This window comes from Semicossyphus pulcher, unplaced genomic scaffold (genome assembly GCF_022749685.1).
Source record: "Semicossyphus pulcher isolate SPU_LCO1_2020_fin unplaced genomic scaffold, fSemPul1.0.p SCAF_16, whole genome shotgun sequence".
Lineage (NCBI taxonomy): Eukaryota > Metazoa > Chordata > Actinopteri > Labriformes > Labridae > Semicossyphus > Semicossyphus pulcher.
In genome coordinates this window covers 8,099,408-8,123,193 of record NW_027211670.1, presented here as the reverse complement: position 1 = coordinate 8,123,193, position 23,786 = coordinate 8,099,408, and the positions used below count along the sequence as shown (strand labels likewise).

General features: G+C 42.9%; 1 protein-coding gene across 1 annotated transcript in view; it reads right to left on the bottom strand.

Moving 5' to 3' along the window:
* Positions 1-23,786, bottom strand: part of snx29 (sorting nexin 29) — a 194,254-nt gene that overhangs the window by 100,966 nt on the left and 69,502 nt on the right. The window contains exon 15 of the mRNA XM_069665100.1: positions 294-397. Within this exon, the coding sequence (XP_069521201.1) occupies positions 294-397 (104 nt within the window). The remainder of the gene's footprint in view (positions 1-293; positions 398-23,786) is intronic.

Genomic DNA, 23,786 nt, shown 5'->3' with positions numbered 1-23,786 from the left:
GATGATAGACTGTTCAATCTATCATTATTTGTCATCATGTGTGGGGTTTCTCACATTTTCAACATCTGTATAGATTATAAAAATCTAATTGTGTGGGCCAAATTTAAATCAAAAAGCTAATAAACAGTTTCCCAAACTCCTCCTTTAAGTGCTGTAGACAGAAAGTTTAAACTGTAATGAATACACAACCCTCTGACTCAAGATGATTTGTGAACCACCTAAAAAAAGGAGATCTTGAACACAGAACTGCGGCACTGCTGTCGCGAGTATCACTGAAACGAGGCAGCACTCACCTCTATGAGTTTGCGTTCGTAGCTGGCGGCCAGCTCCTCGATGTCTCCCATGAACTTATTCTGCGGGACAGGAGCCTGTTCTTCACTCCGCAACACTGACAGGGCTGCAGCAAGAACACACAGAGAGAGACCACAGCTGTGTTTAGACACGTGTGCAGATACTGTGACATGTGAAAAACACACTGAGTAATGAAAACTAATTATAAAAGATGGGTTTCTGCCAATTATGCGTTTAGTGTCGTCTTCTGTAGGGAGTTGTGGCACCTGGGGCTGTTTGATGCTTTTATTTTGGCGGGGAGAGAAGACACAGGAGGCAGCAGATGTATATGATGAACACATAACCAGCAAGGTAAAGGAAATTAACACACACACATTTTTCCCTCTGAGAAAACTCCTCTCTGCTCTGTCAGGATGATAAACGCCCCGTCTCTCACCATCCTCCGTTTACTTTGACTCTGTTCAGACAGAGCTTATTGTTTCTGTGCACTACTGTAGCTCGCTAACCAGCCGAAGTCATCTCGACGCAGCCTGAAGGGAAGCTTCTCAGCCCATAAACATCATCTAATCGGGTTCCCTCAGCGGAGAACGGCAAGAACTTAGCCGAAGTCGGAGCTCTGAATGGTTTTGCGGAGGAGTGGTCGGTAGGCGGGTTGTTTTTCATCAGAGAGAAAAAAAGCAAATTAACAGCGTTACTTCACTGCTACCGAGCACAGCTAAAACCTTAGCAGGACTCAGAGAAGGGAGAGAGTAGAGCAGAGATGAAGGAGAGAGAGGGAAAATAAAGTACAGGTTGAGAGATTCAGCATGTCCGAAGGCTGCACAGAGCTCAGATAAACTAGTGGTGATGGCTCTTCAGGGACGACTTTAGGAAACTATAAAAACCGGACTGTGAGTAGAAAGAAAGAGTCTGAATGTCTAGACGGAGAGAGAGGGAGGTATTGATGAGGAAGGACGACTCATTGTTTAAAACAGACACGACTGCAGGGAGACGAGTGCTGGGAGTCACGAGCAGGTACAGGTATAAACATAACAGCAGATTTAGACACTCAGACAAACAACAGGTTGGCTTAAACTCCTCACTTGAATGCAACTTAACAATACCGGCTTATGGCTCATTATATAGTAAAAACATTGTGTGCCAATTTTCAACGTCTCAATGGAACTCATTATGAGCCAGGGTTAGAACATCGCTCATTCAGAGTTAGCAGCTTCTTGCCTCTCAACATCCAGTATACGCCGGGATATATCCCGGGATGCTTGTTTAGCTCAGTTGGTGGAGCAGGCGCCTCATGTACGTACAGAGGCTACGGCCCTGGAGGCACTGATCGCAGGCTCGACTGCCGGCCTGCCGATCATTTGCTGCATGTCATCCCCCACTCTCTACTCCCCACATTTCCTGTCTCCGTTCAGCTGCCCTATCTTTTGCAAAAGCAAAAACAAAAAAAGATTGGTTCTTTCTGTACAAAAAGGGAAAAGAAAGTGTGTTTTCTTTACATTTAAACAATTCTATACTATACTATATTTTTACAGCAACATACTAATGACTAGGGCTGAGGCAAAGGTTAGCACTATCACCTCACAGCTAGAGGGTCCCAAGTTCGAACCCGGCTCGGGCGTAGCCTTTCCATTTGGAGTTTGCATGTTCCCCCCGTGCCTGTGTGGGTACTCCCACTTCCTCCCACTCAGACATGCTCATTCGATTCATTGGTGACTCTAAAATTGCACTTGAAAGGTCGTCTGTCTCTGTGTTTCAGCCCTGTGATTGACTGTCATTCAGTCCAGCGTGTACCCGCCTCTCGCCCAATGACAGCTGGGATTGGCTCTTTCTTGAACAATTATAAACGCTCCTTTTTGAAAGAATGAAGAACCTAAAAACAACATATAATTTATTTTATTTGTTATTATTATTGTTATTGTTTTATTTATTTGCATTTCGTCTTTTTATTTTATGGACCTTTTTTTCTTATAAAAGCAATGGTGATGTGTAAACAGTTTGTGTTTGATGTGCTGCTTGTGCAGCACTTTGTCTCTGGATCTTACCGTGAAAAACTCCATAAAAAGTTAATCACATAAAAAGATTTATGCAAAGCTGAAACGTGTATATTAAACAAGAAACACGGTTAGGATCCTCCCTATTAAAAAAATAATTTCCATTTATTTTAAAAGTCGGCTTTTAAATTAATTTTTCATTTCGTTTTAAATTAGAGTCTCTCTTAATTTAGTGACGGCCCGGGAACAAACGAGCTTCTCTGACCTTTGACCCCCTTTATTGAAGCAGGTGTTCAAATTGCTTTTTGTGTCTGAATGATAATTACAATTCTCAGAGGGGTTCAGTCGATTCATATTTCTCTCTTTTATTTCAACTACTTAAATTTATTATTTTTTCAGTTTAATAATTTATTGTTTTGGATTCATTGAAACTAAAGAGAAACACATCTACACATATAGGATACATGAACAGAGATACAGCCCTTAAAGCAAAAAGACAAAGTCACGCTCAGACTACATTTACTGGAACAGCAAGGCAGTTACACACGCACACGCACACACACACACACACACACACACACACGCACACACACACACACACACACGCACAGGCTCTGACAGAAATGCATTATCACGGCTCCTGAAAGGGCCCAGCAGCACAGCAATCCCCAAGCTTATCTATGGCCCACCAATAGCTGTACTGTATACCTCAGTCAGCAGCCTAATAGCCTGGAAAACCACAGTACACAAACACACACGCACACACACAAAATGAAAATATATACATACTGTAAAATAGACCACATAATGTACTTCCACAGTGAGAGAGGAATTCAAGAAGACACACACAGACGGGAACAACAGCATAAATGTGGCAAAGGAACACCTGAACACAAACACACACACACACACACACAAACAGAGGATTGCTGACGCTTGCACTTGCAGTACATATTTCCCTCAGCTCTCAGTCCCCCCCCTCCCCCCGCTTAAGTTGGATTTCTGTTACCTGTCACATTGACAGACTCTTAATAATGACATATACACGGGGAGTGTGGGCGAACAAGAGAGAGAGAGAGGTGTGGTGAGTTAGTGAGAGAGAAGGGGGCACACACAGATGTTCCTGACTCGAGGAAATTGGGCAGACAGCTGGTCTGTAATAACAAAACTAACTGAGCAAAACTCCCCAGCAGATGTGTGTGTGTGCGTATGTGTGCGTGCATGTGTGATACGTAGAAAGCGTCAGTAATGTTGAGCTATATATGAGCAATAAGCTGCAAGCGCAACTGCTGCAGAATGAGTATCATATGAAGTAATAAACCTGTTTATAGGTGTGTGTGTGTGCGCGTGTGCGTGTGTGCATGTGCGTGTTGGGCAGCACTGTGCCATTCCCAGAGGTGTGTGTCCCCCAGGGATTTCACCTGAGAGTGTGCATCTCCAGAGACACCTCTCTAATGATCACAGTGTGTGAGATAATGAGCCATTTTAGTGGGGAAGTCCGCCGAGAGACGGACACACACACACACACACACACAAGCGCACACACACACACATACACACACACACACACACAACTCAAACTGGAAACTGGACCAGACGTTCAACATCTAGAAAAACACTGCTGCAAAGTCTTGAATTTGTGTCATTATTTCATTCAGAAACCAAAAGTGTTAAAACACTAACTTGGTAAAAATGATGCTAAAATAAGTGGAGACTGTTAATTTGTCTATAGCACATAGAATAGATATGATTTATTTAGGTATGATGCAAATTAGCGACAACAGGCATTACAACAGGTCCTACGAGAAACGAGTGCTTGCAAAAGGTTCCTAGGTACGTACTGAATATGCACAAACCGGCATTGGGGGAATGCATACGCTATCTCAGCTGCAGTCTGAATGCAAGCGGTATGATGCAAATTTGTGACGATCGGCGTTAAGTTTATCTAATAGCTCAAAAAGCTTCACAATCTGTACAGTAAACAACATATCAAAGTTGTAATCTCGAAGATCTCAGTTTCCGTCTCTTTGGCGGCACCTATTGGCGATAAACGGTCATTGCGGGAGCCCACTTCCCAGATATCCAGACAGTGTTGTATGTGTGACGTCCACGGTTGGCTCCGGTTGTAACTCTTGATTTTCCTCGCTGATGGTCGCTTTCCTTTTTAGACTGTTTGCCTTCATCTGAGCGTCGAATTTGTTGACTGCCGTGGTGACTGAGTAACTAACTGACTGAGTGACGGTACTTTTACATCCGTAGAGAGAGAGAGAGTTGCGACATCGCAATGGCAGATCATGGAGCATATTGGACCTCCACTGACGCGACTATCTGTCTATACGGCTCTGGATACTTTGTTCGGGGAGTAGGCAGGGCTGCTCCTCCGCTGCTCGTCCGCTGCCCTGCATCTACGTACGCAGCGCGCACCTGCTTTCAAACATCATCAGCCTCATAAGGACAGCCCTTGTAACACATAGCCCTCAAAGGCGCACATTGACCTGCCACATACTCGGTTTTGACCAAGTCTTGTTGAAGTTGTATCTGTAGTCATCGATCTTTTCTTTGTTTGTTCAGCCATAGTAGATTACTGTTTACTCGCAACACTTGCAGAGAGCAGAAAAGCAGCCTCTTAGCTCCGCATACCCTCTCTGGCAGACCAACCACTGCTGGCTGATGGAAAACGCGTCACTAACCGGGCGTCGCTTGTGATTTTTTCTGCGATAGTCGCCACCGACACCCAGTCCATAATATGTCCACTGATGAAATGCAAAGGCGGTCAGTGGGCCAAAGGCTCAATCGCCATTGTGTTACCTCATTCAGCAATAGATAGTAACTTAAGAGACATTTATTCACATGAAAATCTAAAAAGTCAAGCTAAAAACATATGGACCATATAACGAAAATATTCAGAAAGTGGAAAAATAACTAAAGACATGAAAAAACATGGAATAAAAACTCCTTAATAGCATTTGTTTTCATCATAACTAGTTGTGATCGCCCTGAAACGGAGATTTAATGTGACCGCAGAGAAACTTTCCTCCTTCAGCAGGTGAATATAAAACCAGCCTTCAGGTGTCAAACTGCTCACACATCATTCTGCACGGTGAAGGCCAAACATCCAAGAGACGTTAGAATAAACATAACCCATTTGTGACTGCAGGGGGACGTTCAATAATTAAAGCACAAAGCAGAAGGATGACCCTGCGTGAGGCGGAGCAGTGCTAGATGTTAACTAAAGTACAGCAGGACCAGCTGTCAGGCTGAAAAAGGGTTGTTCTTTGGCTTTTTAAGACATCAGGAAGTCATTTAAAGAGTTGTAATAACCCTGCAATCATGTAGCGATGGAATAGTCCGAAAAATGAGTTTCTGACTGCGGAAATTCATGGAAACTCCCTCAAGTAATTTGTTATGAGGTTAGTTGCTGCCTCTTGTAGATTTGTTATTTCCACATTACGGCAACATAAAATTGTGAAGACAGAAGTGGAAAGACCAACTTTTCATACTTGAGGAGCTACAATTTTTTGCATACAAAAGGACAAACCATAAAACTCTTAACGTGCTCATCATCCAAGAAACTTACATTTTAAAAGGACTATGCCCGCTATTTCATTAAAGTCGCTGAATTCAAATGTCCAATCAGCTTGAGTTGTAGATACAATTTTTCGCCCTTACCTACAATATTTTGGGGAAGCAGAACAAAGTGTTCGATATTTTGATACGACTTTTTGATACCATGTGTTTAAAACGATACAATCTCCGTTATTTCTACATTCGATAGTCCTGAAACGTACCGAAGCTTTAAAAAAATAACAGATATACAGTCGAGCGACATAGACAGGAAGTGAAAAGAGCGAGCGCCTTTAACGTAAATAAAGCAATGAAACAAAGACAGCTCTAAAAACAAGAAAATTACCTCATTTTTTTCCAAGGACTTCTATTTTTGTTGCCGTGGTAATGAAACAGGTATCGAGTAACGTTTTTTTTTACAATTATCAAAGTTTGAAATTCTGGTATCGTGACAACCCTAGAAGATAGCTCGCGCTAGCAAACACCTGGCTAGCTAAGTAACAAATGGAAAATCTTAAAGGTGAGATCCAAAGTTAATCAAAGACATATAAAAAAAAAGATGTACTTGGAGTAAAAATTGGTGTTCAATATTATTTTTAGACATTAACTTAGCTAGCTAGCTAAATCCCAAATGCTAGCTCTGTAGCGCTAAAAGATGAAGACTGATCGATGGCTGGATGTCCTGATATAATTAGTTTAAATTGGCTGGTTTAAATTTACATGAGTCACATTTTAAGTGGAAGAAAGCACAACTAGATTATAATCTAATAATACAAACAAAATTTTTTGTGATAAGTTTGCCATAGACTTGTATAGGGATGTGACCTAAATGGTTTAAAGAGGCTATTTTTCAGTGTGTCCTAAACACATAACACAAACTGCATCCAGTTCATATGACTGCGTTCCTGTTGTCATGCTCTAAAACAGAAGAGGAATAGAGACCTCACATTAGAAATGACTTCTAACCCAGCACGTCTGTGAAAACCCTTATACGGCCTCTCTAAAGTGGAAGCTTTGACGGCTGATAATGATCCGCGCAGCAGCAGGGCAGAGGCCGACACTCTTGACTAATGCTGCTCCGTCCATTAGCGGTGAGGAGACGCGGCTCGGCGTCCGCGACCCCGAGCGCACGGCGGGGCCGGAGAGCAAACAATCGTCCGTCCCCGCTCCAGCCGAGGCGCTCGGCGAGCCGGAGCGAGCCCGCTAAATAAAACATGTGCGGGGCTGCCTGCACACTAGGACTAATGCGCAATCAAGTGGAGCGCTCCTCGTCATGCCGTAACAGCACAAACCTGCGGCACTCACACCGCTGTGAAATTGGGGCTCCTCTGAATCTCGTCTTCTGTGTCTTATCTTCTTATGAAATCACTCCGTCCCTCCCAGCTCCTGCTTCCCATCCTTTGTTCTTTCTTTCTTTCTTTTTGTGCCTCTTACTTTCTTTCATCTCTTTTCTCTTTAAAACACGTCCTTGTTGTTGTTGCGTCTTCTCCTCTATGAAGTATTGATTTGGCTTCTTTTTTACCCGACTTACTGGCATCTTTCCTCCACACTTCCACTTGCTTATGCAACCTTCATCCATCCTTTACCTTTGAAATCTTCCTCACCCTTCCCCCCCCTCCTCCCCCTCTTCGTTGTCCTCTCCTTTAATATATTTTCCCCTTTTCAATCATTCATTGCCATTCAATTTCACTTGGCAGCGCACCGAGCTGTGCTGTTACAGCAGTCCCATCCCACTAATCATGTATGTTGAGAATGCCGGCTACTTCCCTCCATGCATATCAATGAAAACATGAATAAAAAGATTTTCCACACATGCGAATGCACCGACACACACCGAGCGGCGTGCGCACAGAGGTTCAGGGTTCATCTGTTTTTCATTATAAAGCTACAAGATCAAAAATGTCGAGATGAAGAAAAAACAACATTATGTCTTGCGACGCTAACAACAGCGCACACGCTTTGTCACACACAAACTGGGAGTTAATCACACACGCAGGCCATAGATTCACGATGGGCTGGCTGGGGAGCAGGCAGGCTGACTGAGTTAATTAACGAGCGCTAATCAAAAGCAATCTTCTTTAATTTTCTAATCGCTCATAGTTCATTCCGTGCGTTCGCCTCCGTCAGATAACAGAGGCCTTTTTGTATCAGTGCGTGTTTGTGCATTTAGACGGAGAAGAGGGAGGAAGGCCGCTGGTATGTAGGACAAACTGCAAGAGGATTTTCGACGGCGCACACATGAGTCAGAAGGTGTGGAAATCACTGTTCTCCTCGCTCCGATGGCTCCAATCAGGGAGCTCAGCGCCGGCCCGGCTCACGCAGAGGCCCGCTGATCATGAGTGGACCGCTGACATCCTGATTACACATGCACAAAAAAAACACACAGGGAAGCTGAGGACAGGTGTGGAAGAGCTGCTTAGTGGTCTGAGGTGGCGTGAAGGATGAAAGACGACCGCTCTAATTAAGAGGGGAAAAGATGTGGAATCTTTTGTCTTTATCTTTGCGGGATATCTCGCTTGAACAAGGAAATGTGGACAAATGTTCTGATGCACGTGAACCTGAAAGGTCAGATTTTCTCGGAGTAAACTATCCAGCAAAGTAAACGTACAGGAAACGGATGGAATGGAATAATAACTTAAGTATATTTTAAATGAAGTAAAGTCATTTGCTACATTTGTACACCAATCTGTTACTTAGTCAAATATTAACTAGACTTAGACTTAGACTTAGACTCAACTTTATTGATCCCTTTGGGATGACTCCCTCTGGGAAATTCAGTCTCCAGCAGCTTATACAGTACAATACAATAGGAAAGAATCAGCACACAGAGGGTAAAAAATAAAGATCAATATATATATATATATATATATATATATATATATAAAGTACAAAATTAGATAACAAAATATATAAAATATACACTCTTAGAAATATACAAGTAAACAGTGGGTAATTGACCTGGTATTTAGTTCGATTAAACTAAATTAGGTTATTGCACTGTGGTATTAGGTTATTGCACTGTGGTGAGAGATTATTGCACATTGACAGGTTTTTATTGCACATATGACCCTTGAGAAATAAATAAATATTACTATTGAATAAAAGAAGATAACTTACTATTAACTACCGATATTGCGAGCTAGAAAGAACACCCACTTGGACCGGACACCGACCAAAACGACGCATCAAAAACAGGCCAATCAGATCAAAGTGTCGTGCATGGCGTCAAAACACTTGATCTTCACTGAGTCCGAAGCGAAGAAGGGTAGCTGGGCTGCAGCTACTAACCTGACGCATAACGTGAGTGAACCAGAAGACAGAAGAGAGTTCGGATGAAACGCCGCCTTTGACACAGACTGAAATCCTTTTAAATCCTCGACTTTTATTTTAAGGGCTCTTTTTGATCTGTTCTCGAAAGTGTCCAGAATAGCTCCAATCAGAGCAAATCACCCGCCATCTATGACGCCTGTTTCCAGCCCCTGTATCACACAAAAAAAAAGGTGAAGAGTGGCTGAAATGACTTGCCTCCTGCCCCAGCATATCCTTTCTCACACCACACACCGGGTCAAATTATATCGCAACCCTTTGAAAAGAAACCCGAAGAGCTATTTCTTTCCTGGAAATGTAGCAGCACAAAATGGCACAATTTGACTTGATTTGGGGAGCACACCGAGCCCTTCCTGTAACACAATGTTTCATTAGTTTCAAAGCACCTGCTGCAGAACCAAGGCATTACATCTATGTGTAAGATCAGTCATTGGCAGATGGTGAATACTAATGGAAAAACATTTCCCATTCAGCAGCCGCCCATAGTAACAAAAAGAGACGTCTCAGGCCTGGAGACATAACAGCATGGAGAGATGGCCGTGACTCATGCAGAGCATTTGTAACGGTAAGGAACATTAGCAGTGTGTTGGGGAGTCTTTACACCCATAATCACATTTTGTTAATGAGAACATCGTCCACAACACATGATGAAAGACTGCCTGAGGCTGGAGCTGCATGTATATTCTTTCATTCTAACATATCCACTCCAACTCCATTACTTGAATCAAAGTACAGATACTCCTGGTCACATATTACTCCAATACAAGTGAAAGTTGCTCAGTCAAATCATTACATGAGTTAAAAACACTCAAGTATTCAAAGTACTTATGTTCAACTCGTTATTATCAGGTTAATTTTTAACAGCTCCAATATGTATATGTATGTATGTATATACGTATATATATAATACATATACATACATATGTATAAATATGGATTTAACTAAGCAAATACTTAAGAGCCTTCTACTGGAAAATTACTGCAGTGATTAATTTCTTAGTTTCAGCTCGCAACAAGTTCTTTAACCCAAACTGATGCAGTGAGTAGCTCTCATTTCTTAAACACCAAGTCAGAAGACATATCCTGTGGTCGTGGAAAAGATGTGACTCGTTGCCACGATTCATCGGGCTCAATTTGTGAGAGAGTGGTTCAGGGAGACATCATTTTCGCACATGGATTGGCCAATGGCCACCACTGAGTCCAGACATTAACCCCAGTGAGCATCTTTGGGACATGCTCGAGAAAACTTTATGCAGCTGCCCGACTCTCCTGCAAAATTAATGCAACTCTGGATGGAAATAAATGTTGCATAAACTTATCAAAACGATGCTACGGCGAATGTGTGCTGTAATCAAAGCTAAAGGCAGTCCAACGAAATACTAGAGCGTACACACGATTAACGCACACACATTCTGTGATTGTGACCCTCGGCCCGCCCCGTAGTTTGGGAAGTCAGGAAGTGATGCAGCGGTAATGTTGTGGATAGCAAGCAGAAACAAACCTCCTTGAACAGGAATGGAAAAAGAAAAGGGTAAGCCTCAAAGCCCTGCCAGATGGATCTCTCGACAAGACCAAGGTCCAGTCGCAAATACCACTTGCTGGCCAAGCACACAGCTGACGCAGAGAGCCCCCCCTCCCCCTCCCCAAAGGCAGACCACGCTGGATAATTTGCAACGGAGACGCCTGGACAACTCTCCATGCGACAAACTTTCAACGGCGATCGGTAAATGGGTGGCTACAGCTTGCAGGCCGATTAACATTGTGGAGGACGAGGGCATCCAACGACTGCACGTATAAATTGCTCTCGAGAGCCACCACTGAAACCAAGATATACAACTTGTATGACTGATCTCAGAAATCACAGTTACCTCGGGGTCAGCATTGTTTTGACCCATAGTGGGAACTATGAAGACAGAGCAGAGGAACATTTATTTGACTCGTGTTTTGATTTTATAGTTTGACTCATGTCCCATCCGTTAACATGGAGGAGGCGGGCTTTATGACCTATACTGCAGCCAGTCAGCAGGGGTCGATAGAGATGTTTTGGCTTCACTTTAAGGGAGCTGACATGTCGTCCATCTTTTTACACAGTCTATGGTTGCAACAGCTAAAAGCTGTCCTCCTACTTAAATATTTAACATCACAAGCTGCCCTGGAACATCTCGTCCATTTATTTCAGGTCACACTAACAGATTTATTTCTCCTTCAGGGATCAACAGAGAATCAGAAAAGTAGTTTGTTTCTCGCTGCTGAAAAAAACATCTAATAGCTGTTACTGTAATGACCCAATTTAGCTGCCAGGATCAATAAAGTCCATCTGACGCTCTTCTAAGGACTCAGACGATTAAATCTGATTATGGCCCACTGAGGTTATAATGAGAGAATCCAGTAATGTGTCTACAGAAACATTGATCAAATCAGGGAGGTGATTGTTTGGACAAGCAAGTAATCCCCGCCCGCCTGTCGCTGTGACCCGAACAGAAGCAACCTGCTGCGTGGATTCAACACTTTGACGAGATTATTTTACAGCTTTCTGGCCTCATTAGACGCAGTTATATGCACCTAAACAAATCTGCAAAAGCCTGGCGTTCATCTTTCACCATATGCTTCGAGCATATGTTCTCAACTCCGTCCAAATGAACATGACGTTTCGAACCCGCCGCTGCCAACTCGCATGCCCTATCTCGACTTCTCCTGTGTTTCCCCCCTCAGTACAGTATGTTCTTTGCTTGTAATTACTCGCATTATCCGCCAGTTTCCATTTTCTCTCTTCTCGTCTTTTATTCTTCACTCCTGCAATGACCCAGTTTCCCCAGGGGGATTATTAAAGTTTCATTTTATCATCTGCTCTAATCTGAAGTGCTCAGCCTTTGTTCAGCCTTCACACCTCTCAGCGTTACATGAACGTTCGCTGAGGTGACAGAGTGCGGCAGCGTGCTGATCGCGATGAGACGGCGTTGCTTGTGTAAGGGAGGGCCGATCAATATTGGGATTACGTGCAGTGGAATGAATTGATTAATATTTATAGGAAGTGTTAGGGCATGTAAGGAGCTTAATCATCAAATTCTCAGCATATGAGAGGGAATAAAAACTGGATTTTAGTGTGCATGTGCCACTGTTGGCATCATCAGAAATGCACGGATGCAACACAAGCAAGTTTCTAACACACACAGATGCATGAAGAAGAAACACACACACACACACACACACACACCGACACAGCTTACTTCTCCAATTCTGCTGTGCAAAATCTCATTTCCCAAAATTAAACCTGTGGAAAAACTTTCTTCTCTCAGAGCGTATTTTTCACCTTGATGGCTTAAGTTCTTCTGGGGGAACTCAGTTATGCAAAATAAGTCACTTTGCTACGGTGGTCCAAACTTTTAAGCATTTTTATAATAAGGAAACCTGCCTCTGTTGCTAACTAATTTATTGCACCTCAACATGATATTGATTTATTGCTGTCAACTCAGACATTTACTGAAGGAGCACTGCTGCTGGGTCTTTGTAGTAATCACATACAGGTGCTCTTTAGATACTTTGGATTTGCTGTGCTTAATTCATCTGTGAAGGGGTCATTGCATGGGTGACAAAATTAACTCAATTAAAAATACGATCCGCTTAGGCCGGAGGTATACTTTGCACCTCGAACACAACCGGCTGCATCATGAACATAATTGTTCACATACTAGGCTATACACTACGCGTGTTACTGGAGGATACCTCTAGAGGGCACACCAGAGAGCTCAGGCCGTATGCAACTACCGTCGGCACCATCACAAATCCGTTTCTCCAACATTTTCTTCCGTGCACGGAGAAAATGTACCGTAAAATCCGGTGTATAAGACGCACTTTTAATACATTTTCTTTAATCTAAAAAGTGGGCTGCGTCCTATATATCGGTGCGATCTGTATAAAATGCAGAGAGAGGTACGTTATTGTGTTACGGTATTTACCCAGACGATGGCGCTATCCGGTTGTTAAGTGGTGACATCACGTCTCCGCATTAAACTGTTTCCGGGTCCAAGCCGCTACAACGTCTCCTGTTTACAATATGCCGCAGTGCTGTTAGCAGCGAAGCGTTAGCAACAATCAAGGTAGTTTTCCTCTCTTAAAACAGCGAGGAAAACTACCTTGATTGGTGCTAACGCTTCGTCACGGACATGCACCGTCGTGATGGCCATTCCAGCCGCCACCCTCACAACAATCCACGTTACCGTAGGCTGCCAGCTAGCTAGCAGGATTGCAAACTCGACATGGTGACAACAGATGGTAGGCTGTAATTTGTGTGTGTTTTGAATGTGTTTTAAATGAAAATAAATTGACTTAAGAAAACCTGTGCACCTGTGAGGGAGGTGCAGCCTTGAAACAATAGGTGAAAAACTCCTGCACGCTGTCTCGCTTGTTGCTGATGATATTTATTTCGTATCATCGACGTTTCGACCTTCATCAGATGAAACGTTGATGATATATATATATATATTCCGGTGTGACTTGTATTCCAGATTTTACGGTAATTTATCTGCCTCCACCTTTACAGGCATGTTTGTCGCTGTGCAGTGGCAATGACACATCGTACAGATGTGGATTTTGGGGACTTGGTCTATCAGCTTGTCTTCAGAACTTTCTGCCATCGTTGTCCCTGCTGCTGTGTTGAGCCTGTCACATCCCCTCTGCCTCCACACTGCCCCTACTGGGCATGTGCAGACTGCATCTCGCGATCGCAAGAACGGCCGACGCTCCAAACAGACACAGGGCACGTGCTGCAGCCATCATGCGCACGTGGACACGTAGTTAAAAGCAAGTTCATCTCCGATTCAGCGGTGGTTTGCACACGTATGTCAAGTTACACTCATCAGTTGAGTGGGAGGATCACTCTCCTTGAATGAGCAAGCCTATTGGTGAAAAACAAGGAAGTGATACTTCATGAATAGAGAAGGCAAGAGGAAGAAAGGGGAGGTGCATATTACTTTTTGTTGCCCAGATGTGGCATGATTAGGATTATGTCTGTAATGACTTGAAGACAAATAACAGACGGATAAAGTAAACTGGTAAAATGTGTTACTCACTCCACCAGAATTCGACTTCATTTCACGATACGATTGTACATCTTCGATACAAAAGACTCTGGAGGAAAGGAACACTGTGGGAGGTGTTGTAATTGAATCTGGGTTGTATAAGTCTCCACCTTGAGCACAGCAGGCCCGGCTCCATTCAACAAATAGGTAACAGTTAGTACAGCAGCACCAGGAGAGTCATTATCCCTCCTCCTTCCACATTATCTCGTCCGCGTGCATTAAGAAGATTGAGTTTCTGCTACATCTCTGACCTGACAGCGCTTCACTTGTTTTTGCTGCCTGTTTGCTAACGTGTGTTTTCAGCAGCAGATAGAGAGGGAAAAAATCTAATTATTTCTGTGATCAAAGCAATTATTAGAATAAAAAGAAACTCTGACCCAAAAATGTCTCAGCTGGAAACATCACAGCTCAATCTGCTGCAACCTATTACAAGAGGTATTAAGCCTTCACAGAGCAGAAAATCATGCATGGCAACATTCACACATTTACAGATCACATGCAAAATGTGGACTGAAACAAAACTGTCTCGCATCGTGTTCAACCATTAAGTGACTCACAAACACAGTATGAATCAAGCTGAGTGGCTTACAAAAGCTCGCACGTAATGCAGCAAGCCGACATTTACATTTAATTATGCATGAAATATTGTTTATCCTTGAACATAAAAGCATGAACGACAAACTACTTTTACCAAATTAAAAGCACTGCAGTAAAAGTCTGCTTTTTCTCCAGGCAGATTAAAGTCTCTGATCTTAACACGTTGAAAGCTACAGCTCGGTATCATACCGCAAAGTCATTTCAGGTCTTGAAGTACTGTCGAAGTCTGATTGATATATCTTAATTCAGCGAAGCCTGTAGTAAATGCAGGTTTCTCTGCAGGTTTGATCTTTAGTAAAACAGCTCAGTAATGGTTTTCACTTTTCCTGTCAGTGAACTCTTGAGGAGGGTTGAAACCCACAATTTCTCTATTGTAAATTTCAATCACGGTCGATTGGCCCATGAAGGTCTGAATACTCTGTCAGAGACTTTTCTATCACGCTGGCATGACATTCTGAATCTTTGCCAATTTGGGCATCAAAATGGAAATATTCAGATTCTGAATACTGGCACGAACACTTTGACAGTGTTGGCCTGGTTATTCGGTGCCCCGTCTGAGGGACAAACCTTTCTAGTTTCCCTCGGTGTTGATATTTGGATTGGCTCCAATGGAAACAAAGAAGTCCTGAGACGCACACAAGCAGCAGTGTTACTTACATAACATCAGAGACTATTATTGTTTAAAGAACGTTCATTATTTTATACATGAGCTCACATACTACTTCACTGCCTCATTCAGCCTGCGCTAAAGGTGTCAAATTATGTACATAATGGCCCAATCCCATTTCTTATTTTTACCCCTACCCCTCGCTTTTCGACAAAGTTACAAGGGGCTGGGGCTGAATTCTATAAAACGGGACACCCTGCAAGACCCTGTCATTATCACAATGACATTTGCCATTTAGTACTACGGTGAGCGTATTGCGCCACTTCCTGTTTGGAAGCTGTCGATAGCGCCCAAGCTAAATCGATTGATATCCTGTAATTGTCATCAGTGCTGTTAGTTCACCGCTGTGCACTTAATCATACACGAGTTATCACCGAGCACTGTCGTTACTTTAGCGACTTCTCTGTTAAACCGTTTAACTCTATACTCGCTTAGCAGCTTTAGCTGTTAGCTTAATCTACTGAAATAGCTTTGATAAAAAAAGATGATAATGTGCTGTGCAAGATATGTGGTGTTAAACACACATAGAAACACTAGTTCGATGCTTAGCCACGCGCTCAAAGCACAAGGGGGAGCCAGTGGAGACAACAGGCAGTCTCGCATCACATCATTTGCTAGCCCTGTTAGCACACATCGTTGTGATGATACGAGAGCGGAGAAGATTAGCCTGCTAATAACGAACATGGTGACTGGAGATATGCTCTCAGTAAGTTTTGTGGAAGGAGAAGGCTTCCGTGAGCTGATGCCGTTTGTTGAGCCGGGGGACAAGCCACCACCACAGCTACGAGAGCGGAAAACATGTGGGTTAGGTGTGAAGCAACACAGAACAGAAGTCCATACAGTCCGCTACCGCTGTGACCTTTGACAGCTAAATTTTACGTTAACTGAAGGGCCTGTTAAGGCTGTTCAATTTATTCACATTAATGTAGAAGTGTTAGATGGTAATGTTCTCTTACATACAGCCTACTATGTCCTGTGGCATTTAGAGGATGAGGCACTGAAGGACTGCACACAATGTTCTAATTACAATATTCAGTTTTTATTCGCATGTAGTTCTGGTATTAAGATGTGTTTTGATTTTTATAGGCTTCAGTAAGTGTGGCTTGTGTCTCGTTCATTACACTATCGACTTGAAGCCAGCCACACCGACTGCTTCATTTCTCTCTATTTTCCCCTTACAGGAAACACAAGCACATTTAGGACAGCACATCAGCATGAGGCAGGTTAGTGACAGGGACTTAAACAGAGAGCAGCCCTTCAAAATACCTACCAGCCTTTCATGCCTGTCCAAGGCCAACCCGCCTATTATCTGCTCTATTCCCATGACAACATGCTTCTTATTCCTATTTCCTGTCAGGTTTTCTTTCTCATAGTAGCCGACGGCACACTGGGAGACGACATTACATGTACAAAAGCAAACAATCACTCTGCAGGAAGGAGAGTGCTCATCATGTTCTTTAAAGCTGTGCACTGCTGCCTTGAATAACAAACACACTTGCACAGACAGGCACGCAGACAAAAGTGCAGACAAATATTTTTTTCTAAGCAGCGGAAAAGTCAGCTTACAAATTCATCTCGTAGTCATAGAGACTTCTATTGTGGAGAGGAAAATTAGGACTCATCACGTCTGTCATTGTGGCAGAACAACTCTTTCGCTTTTTAATCCACAAACAAAGAAATTATGTGAGAACAGGGCTGGCGGTATACGCAAGATAAAGAAAAATCTGTGCAGCATCTTCTGCAGTGTACTTCAAAGTAACTTTACGTTACGTCCTGTGCACCTGTTAGACTTAAACCCTGTTCGTGTCGCACCCGGGTGTATCTTTTCTTCGCCTAGGATGGAGCGAGGTAATAGAGACAGTAAAAGTTACGGCCACAAAACTGAAAAGAAAAGCACAATGGCAGCACGTCGCACGCAGAGAGAGATAGAGAGGTTTCATTTTAGCAGACGAGCCCTGTTTGGATTAATAGAGAGCGCTCCCTTCAACTCTGTGTCAGACAGAAACATGGAGCTGTCCCCGCCCTGCAGGTGCTGAATGATTTTATACCAGTGAGGCCTTTCAAAACACAGTGGGAGACATATTAAATGCACATTGGACAAAATGCACGCTGGATTATCATAATTGATTGCAGCCGTGATCAATTTCCAAGTCGATTGCCTTTGTTTGTTTGTTGCTCACTTTTGCTGTGAGAACATTTGTATCTTCTGCATACAGCTCTAGTCTCTTTATTTCACTATCCGTAACATGTATTTTTCTTTTCTTTTGGTTTCTGTTATTCAAATTTTCAGTCGAAAATACGATGGAAGAAGCTGGATAGTGTGTTGAAGTTAGGTAGTGTGTTGCTTGGCAACAGTCACCGCTTTTCGAGTGTTTATGTGGTCGCACATTATAAAATCGGACGCAGCAACGACCGCTTGTTATTATTAATTGCGGAAGCACACTTCCCAGATATCCAGACAGTGTCGCATGTGTGACGTCCACGGTTGGCTCCGGTTGTATTATTATTATTATTATTATTATTGTTGTTGTAATTGTTTTTCCTCGCTGACCGTTTGCCTTCATCTCAGTGTCTAATTTGTTTGTTTTTATTTGGATTTTCACTTATTTCATTTCAATCTTTTCTTTGTTTGTTCAGCCATAGTAGATTACTGTTTACTCGCAACACTTGCAGAGACCGGAAAAGCAGCCGCTTAGCTCCGCCTACACTCTCTGGCAGACCAACCACTGCTGGGTGATGGAAAACGCGTCACTAACTGTCACACTAAACGCTTGTGATTTTTTCCGCAAAAGTCGCACCAGACAGCCAGTCTGTAATACTGCAAATGTAAAGGCTTTCATCAGCGGGCCATAGGCTCAATCACCATTGTGTTACCTTATTTGGTGATAGATAGTGACTTAACAGACATTTATTTAAATGAAAATCTTTGAGAAATTGTGAACAAGTGATCCTGCACTCAAGTGGATATGCAAATCTTCTACACCATCTTAAATTTTTATGGCCATGGAGGAAGCTCGCTGTGAAGGGTTGTCATTATTTCATTTGAATATTATTATAAGTATGCTGCATGCCAACTGTTTAATGAAATTAGGGACCTTCAATGTCAGGAAAATTAGGACAAAGAATGTAATATGTAAGATAAGACAGACCAACAGTAGTTTCCTAAATAAAGGAGCAAGAGGCTATATATGAAAGCTGGTATTATAATAATGGAAAGAAGACTAGTCCAATCATATTTTCTACAAACTTCCATCAATGTTTCCTGTATAATTTTCACATTCAAAGCCTGCAAATTAAGAGGGTTAGGAAACAAGGGAAATAAGGCATAAGGCCTGGATCTCTCGCTACCATAAAAATAATTTATGGTATTTTAAAATGATTTAGTCTAAATTGCACCACATTAAAAGCAATAATCTGACATTTCCTTCCTGCTACATCACATCAGTTACTCTCTCCACTCTTAATTTCCTCTCTGTCTCCAAGTCTTTCCTCTCTCACCTCTCCCACCGAGCAGCGCAGCGGCTTTGCTAATTGACTGCCATTTTAGAAAGTCAATGTAATTGCTTTTTGGTTATTGTGTTAATAGTCTCCGTGCCGTTAAAGGGCACCTGCGCTGCTAACATCCAACTTAATGACACAGGCCATTTGTTTGCTGCGCGACGGCTCTCACTGTTCAGAGCCGCCCACTGACCGACCGACCGCCACTTAGCTCTGATGAGTAATGAGAAAGGTTAAAGGGGTCAAATTATCAACAAACTACATTAGGTGACTGCTCATTAGAAGAAAGTCAGAGTCACAATTAGATGATGGGAAGAGGAAGACTGTGGGAGATGTTTTAAATAGCAGAGAAGATCTAGGGTGGGGAAATTTGGGATTCCCAAAATACGGGTGGGAAAAGTTAATGAGGGTCAATCTCTCCTCTCAAAAACAGATGCCAATGGGGCGAGAAAATGTACAGAAGACGCTGTATTGGACAAGAAAGCTTTTGTGGATTGTGATAGAAAGAGCTGTCTGTGTTCCGGCAGCATTCCACGGTGAAACGAAGGGGAAAAGGAATGAAGAGTCGGAGCTGTCCTGTTGCCCTCACAACAACAGAACGTATGATTCCCAGCATCTCAGGCCAAAGAAAGTGGAAGCTAAAACTGGAGATACAAAAAAGATGAATGGAAAATACCAAGTGAAAATACATCCAATGTATCACCACGGCAGAACAACATGCAACAATGCAATCAGAAAACATCCAGCGCTGACATTTACACGTGTCTAATGGCCGAGTTCCTCGCATACTTAAAAGGCAACATCAGCCGTGGTAACAAATGAGCTCGTCTAGCCATCCTGTCCTCCATGGATCACTGCCCCGGCATACACTCAGGCAACAGCATCCACTTTGATGCAGACTGACTCTGCAGACATGTTGACTGAAAATACAATGAAACTACTCGAGTGAGACCGGGAAGAATAATGCAGCAGGGGCTGAGCAGTGACTGGCAGACTGTGTCGTATCGGTGGAACTGTGAACAATAGAAAGAAATCAATTATTTACCGGATGAACATGGGATAGGCTTAATGCAGGCGGCTGAGGCTCAGTGGTCGAGTCAGTCATCTCTCAATTGGAAGGTTGGTGGTTCGATCCCTGACCGCTACAGTCACATGTCAAAGTGTCCTTTGGCAAGACTCTGAACCCCAATTTGCCAATGCACAGCCATTGGTGTCAGTGTGTGAATGTGTGCGTGAAAGGGTGAAGGTGACATGTAGTGTGTGCTATACAGTGTAAGTACAGTCCATGTACCATTTACATTAGGTAGTTTTAGCTAAATGCTAACATCAGCATGCTTAAATAACCTTCACCATGTTCACCATCTTTGTTAAGCTTGTCAGCATGCTAACAGTTGGTACATAGCACTGAACGCAAAGGCATTTGGTATAAAACCAAAGCATTGGACAAAGTAGAGCCCTTTGAGTTCATTATAAGGGGAACGCAAATATGTTAAATGCCACGATAATCCACCTGATAGCCTTAGAAGCTAATCACTACAAGAGAAAATGTCATCCTTTTAAAACAGAGAGCCCATTTTCCTCTGATGTCACGTTCAGGGTGGGAAGCTCAAATGCTGTTAAAAGGTTGAACTGCTGTTTAACAGCTTTTTAAATCAAACAAATGTCGGGAGTCTCTTTATAGTTTCAGTGCTTAATAATTGATCAGCAACTGTACAGAGAAAGGAAAGTGAAAATCTGGGTCATGGCCCATTTTATGGTTAAACAACATATGTGATAACTCTCAAGGTACGGACCTTGTACACGTCACAATGGTAGCATTCAAATCATTTCTCAGTAACAGCAACATTAGCTGGAAATAAACGACTTCCCATGTTATGTATCTCGTAACACTATCAAATGGTAATGTTAGCTGGGTAAATGCTAACGTTAGCAAATGATGTCCCTCTGGATTTCACTTTCCATTGTCTTTTCAGCTGCTGATCGGGTCGAAGGCGCGAAATAATAGTGAGGTTTTTTCAGACTCCCTGTGTTATACACATTTGCTAACCTAAAACACAGCGATACGCCCCCCGTGAGAAAATGTCGGAACGGTGGTGCCAGAGGAAAGTAAATCACCATCACCAAACATTACGCCTTGATCCCACAGGATCCGTCAGACGGCGCGAGCCCTCGCCCACAGGAAGCGTGTCTGATCCACAGTGCAGCAGAGCGCTGGCCCAAGCAGCTGGATTTGCAAGATCGCGGGAGACCCACATTATCGCACGATAACATCAATGTTAAACAGAGCAACACACATTGGAACGATATGCTCTGTTCAGTTTGACGTGTGCTTGAAGCGGCCTCCGTCAAAAATAGACCCGGCGCGTATCTTTAGCGGAGCAGAGCGGAGAGACGCTTCTGGGACTCGCCGGAGACGGACCGCGACGCGTGCTGTGGAATCACGATCATTGACTTGAATGGGCGCGATTGACTCTGGAGGTCCCGGCGCACACGGAACACGCCGGAGAAGGATCCTGGAATTTGAGGGTTAGGGTACATCCATCCACAGTCGTCCTTTCATCCCTCCATAGAATCACACTGCTACAGTGGCTAATACATTTACTGTCTTCCTCCTCTTAATTTTAGGAAACTCTAAATTTTTTTTCCTCCTCTCTTTTCTATTTCTTGTGAAGAAACCAAAACTCCTTTAGCTTTCACTGATTTGTTTTGTTTTATTTGTTTGGATTGTTGGTCAGATATAAGAAACAATAGACCAAAATCACTTGGACATAAAACTTAATTGATTCATTAAAAACCTAACTCATGTTAAAATAGTAACTTGATGCTGACTGAATTCCCTGCCAACTTTAAAAGCATGAAGTCTGTTTCACCTCTGACCTCACTGGGGGGCGGCTGTGGCTTAGTGGTAGAGTCGGTCGTCTCTCAGTCGCAAGATCGAGGGTTTACACGTGGAAGTGTCCTTGGGCCGTCGGTGTGTGAATGCGAGTGTGAAAGGGTGAATGTGACATGTAGTGTAAAAGCGCTTTGAGTGGTCAGAAGACTAGAAAAGCGCTATAAGTACAGTCCATTTACTATTTACTTACAATGACGTGGCAGTGTACAAACTGAGGAGTGCACTTACCGTAGGTGTACAACAGCAACGTGAGGAACTAAATTCACTGACTGACACGTTTCCACTCTGTCACGTTGCTCTTTAATGCAAACAATTGTTAGTTGCAGCTGTAATGTTGCTACTTTCTCATACTTCTTTCACTATCTGCCAATTTGAGCAACTTTTATTTCCACTTGTACTAGACAAACAGTGCTTCGCATCCTAATGTCTGCTCGATTACATTAACCGAAAGTTCCCTCAAAATCTCTCCCATCAGCACAACATGTAGATTACACTGTAGAGGCCAAAGGAGGCTGCCAATCCTCTCAGTGACTCTCTTGTTTGTTAAGAGTAGTTATTCTAATGACTAAAATTAATATGCTAATGATCTGTTGATGTGTACGCGCAGCATGAAGTACCTTTAATGAGGATTTGCCGCACGTGTCTTGGGGGTTTTATTAAGACTACATGTTCTCGTGGCTGTTTTAGAAGAGAGAGGCGAGACTCTGAGAGTTTGCGACGATGCCCCGCGCTCTGGTTTTGTACGCCCAGAGGGGAGACGGGTACCGGCACAGAATGAGCATTAAGAATTGATGTTCCCATGTGGAGGAGAGGAGAGGAGAGGAGAGGAGAGGAGAGGAGAGCAGAGGAGAGAGAAATCTTTTAATTTTGTATCAGTTGAAATGTGTTCTGTCCCTGACACTGAATCAAAAAGAAGTCAGAGGGTGGCAGAGACAAAAAAAACTCTGCTGCAACCTATTAGCAAGTGTAATTTAGACATTTCCTATTTTAGAGCTGAGGGGAAAGCCAGAGGGAGGGCGACAGAGGGAGGCTACTGAGAGTGACAGAGAGAGAGATGAAGTACGGAATTACACAGAGAGAAATGAGAGAAAAGAGAGGTAGAAAGTACGAGAGAAAGAGCAAAAGGACGGAGGTTTGTATCAGGGTCTGTAGCGGCCGTTGATTCTGACGTATTGAGGCTACTTTACGTGTAAATCAATCAAACACACACTGAAGAGAAACATTTGTCAGAAACAAAACGGGGTCCAGGGAAGTTCTCGTTAAACACATCCAGATTTGCAGCTCACATGAGGGATAATGTACAGCGAGCGAGCGTCGTGGAAGGGTCCTTACTAAAGAATTAATAAAGCATAATTTTACTGATTTAAAAATGATTTATTCATTTCTTCTTCCACGAAAGAAATAGTCCCTCAGTTTCTATGGTTGTACCTGCTTCCATGGCAACGGTACACTCTATAAACCTACTTAAAAAGAGCTTACAGAGCTGTTATTACTCACATTAAACAGAACATTTCCACTGATGGGGAAGAGAGACAACATGAACGGGACCAGGAGTATGATCAGAGCATCTGATTGAGGTTTTCTGCCGCGTCACACAGTTTTCCGCTTGGTGTTTACTTTACGTTAAAACTTCAATTCGATCAAGGCGAAGTCTCTATGACTTCTTTGTGTCTAATAACTTCTATTGCTTTTACCAGTTGGTTCTCTCTTTTCTTTTTTCCCCCCACAGTAAACGGACAGAAGTATTTTCCTGCAGACTGATGTGATCAGAGTTTAATGGTTTCAAATGGTCTGTTCTTCATAGCAGTGGTCTGCTATAGAGAAATAGCAGACCTTAGAATGCCATAATCGACCAATTAGAATGAAGGATTAAAAAACAG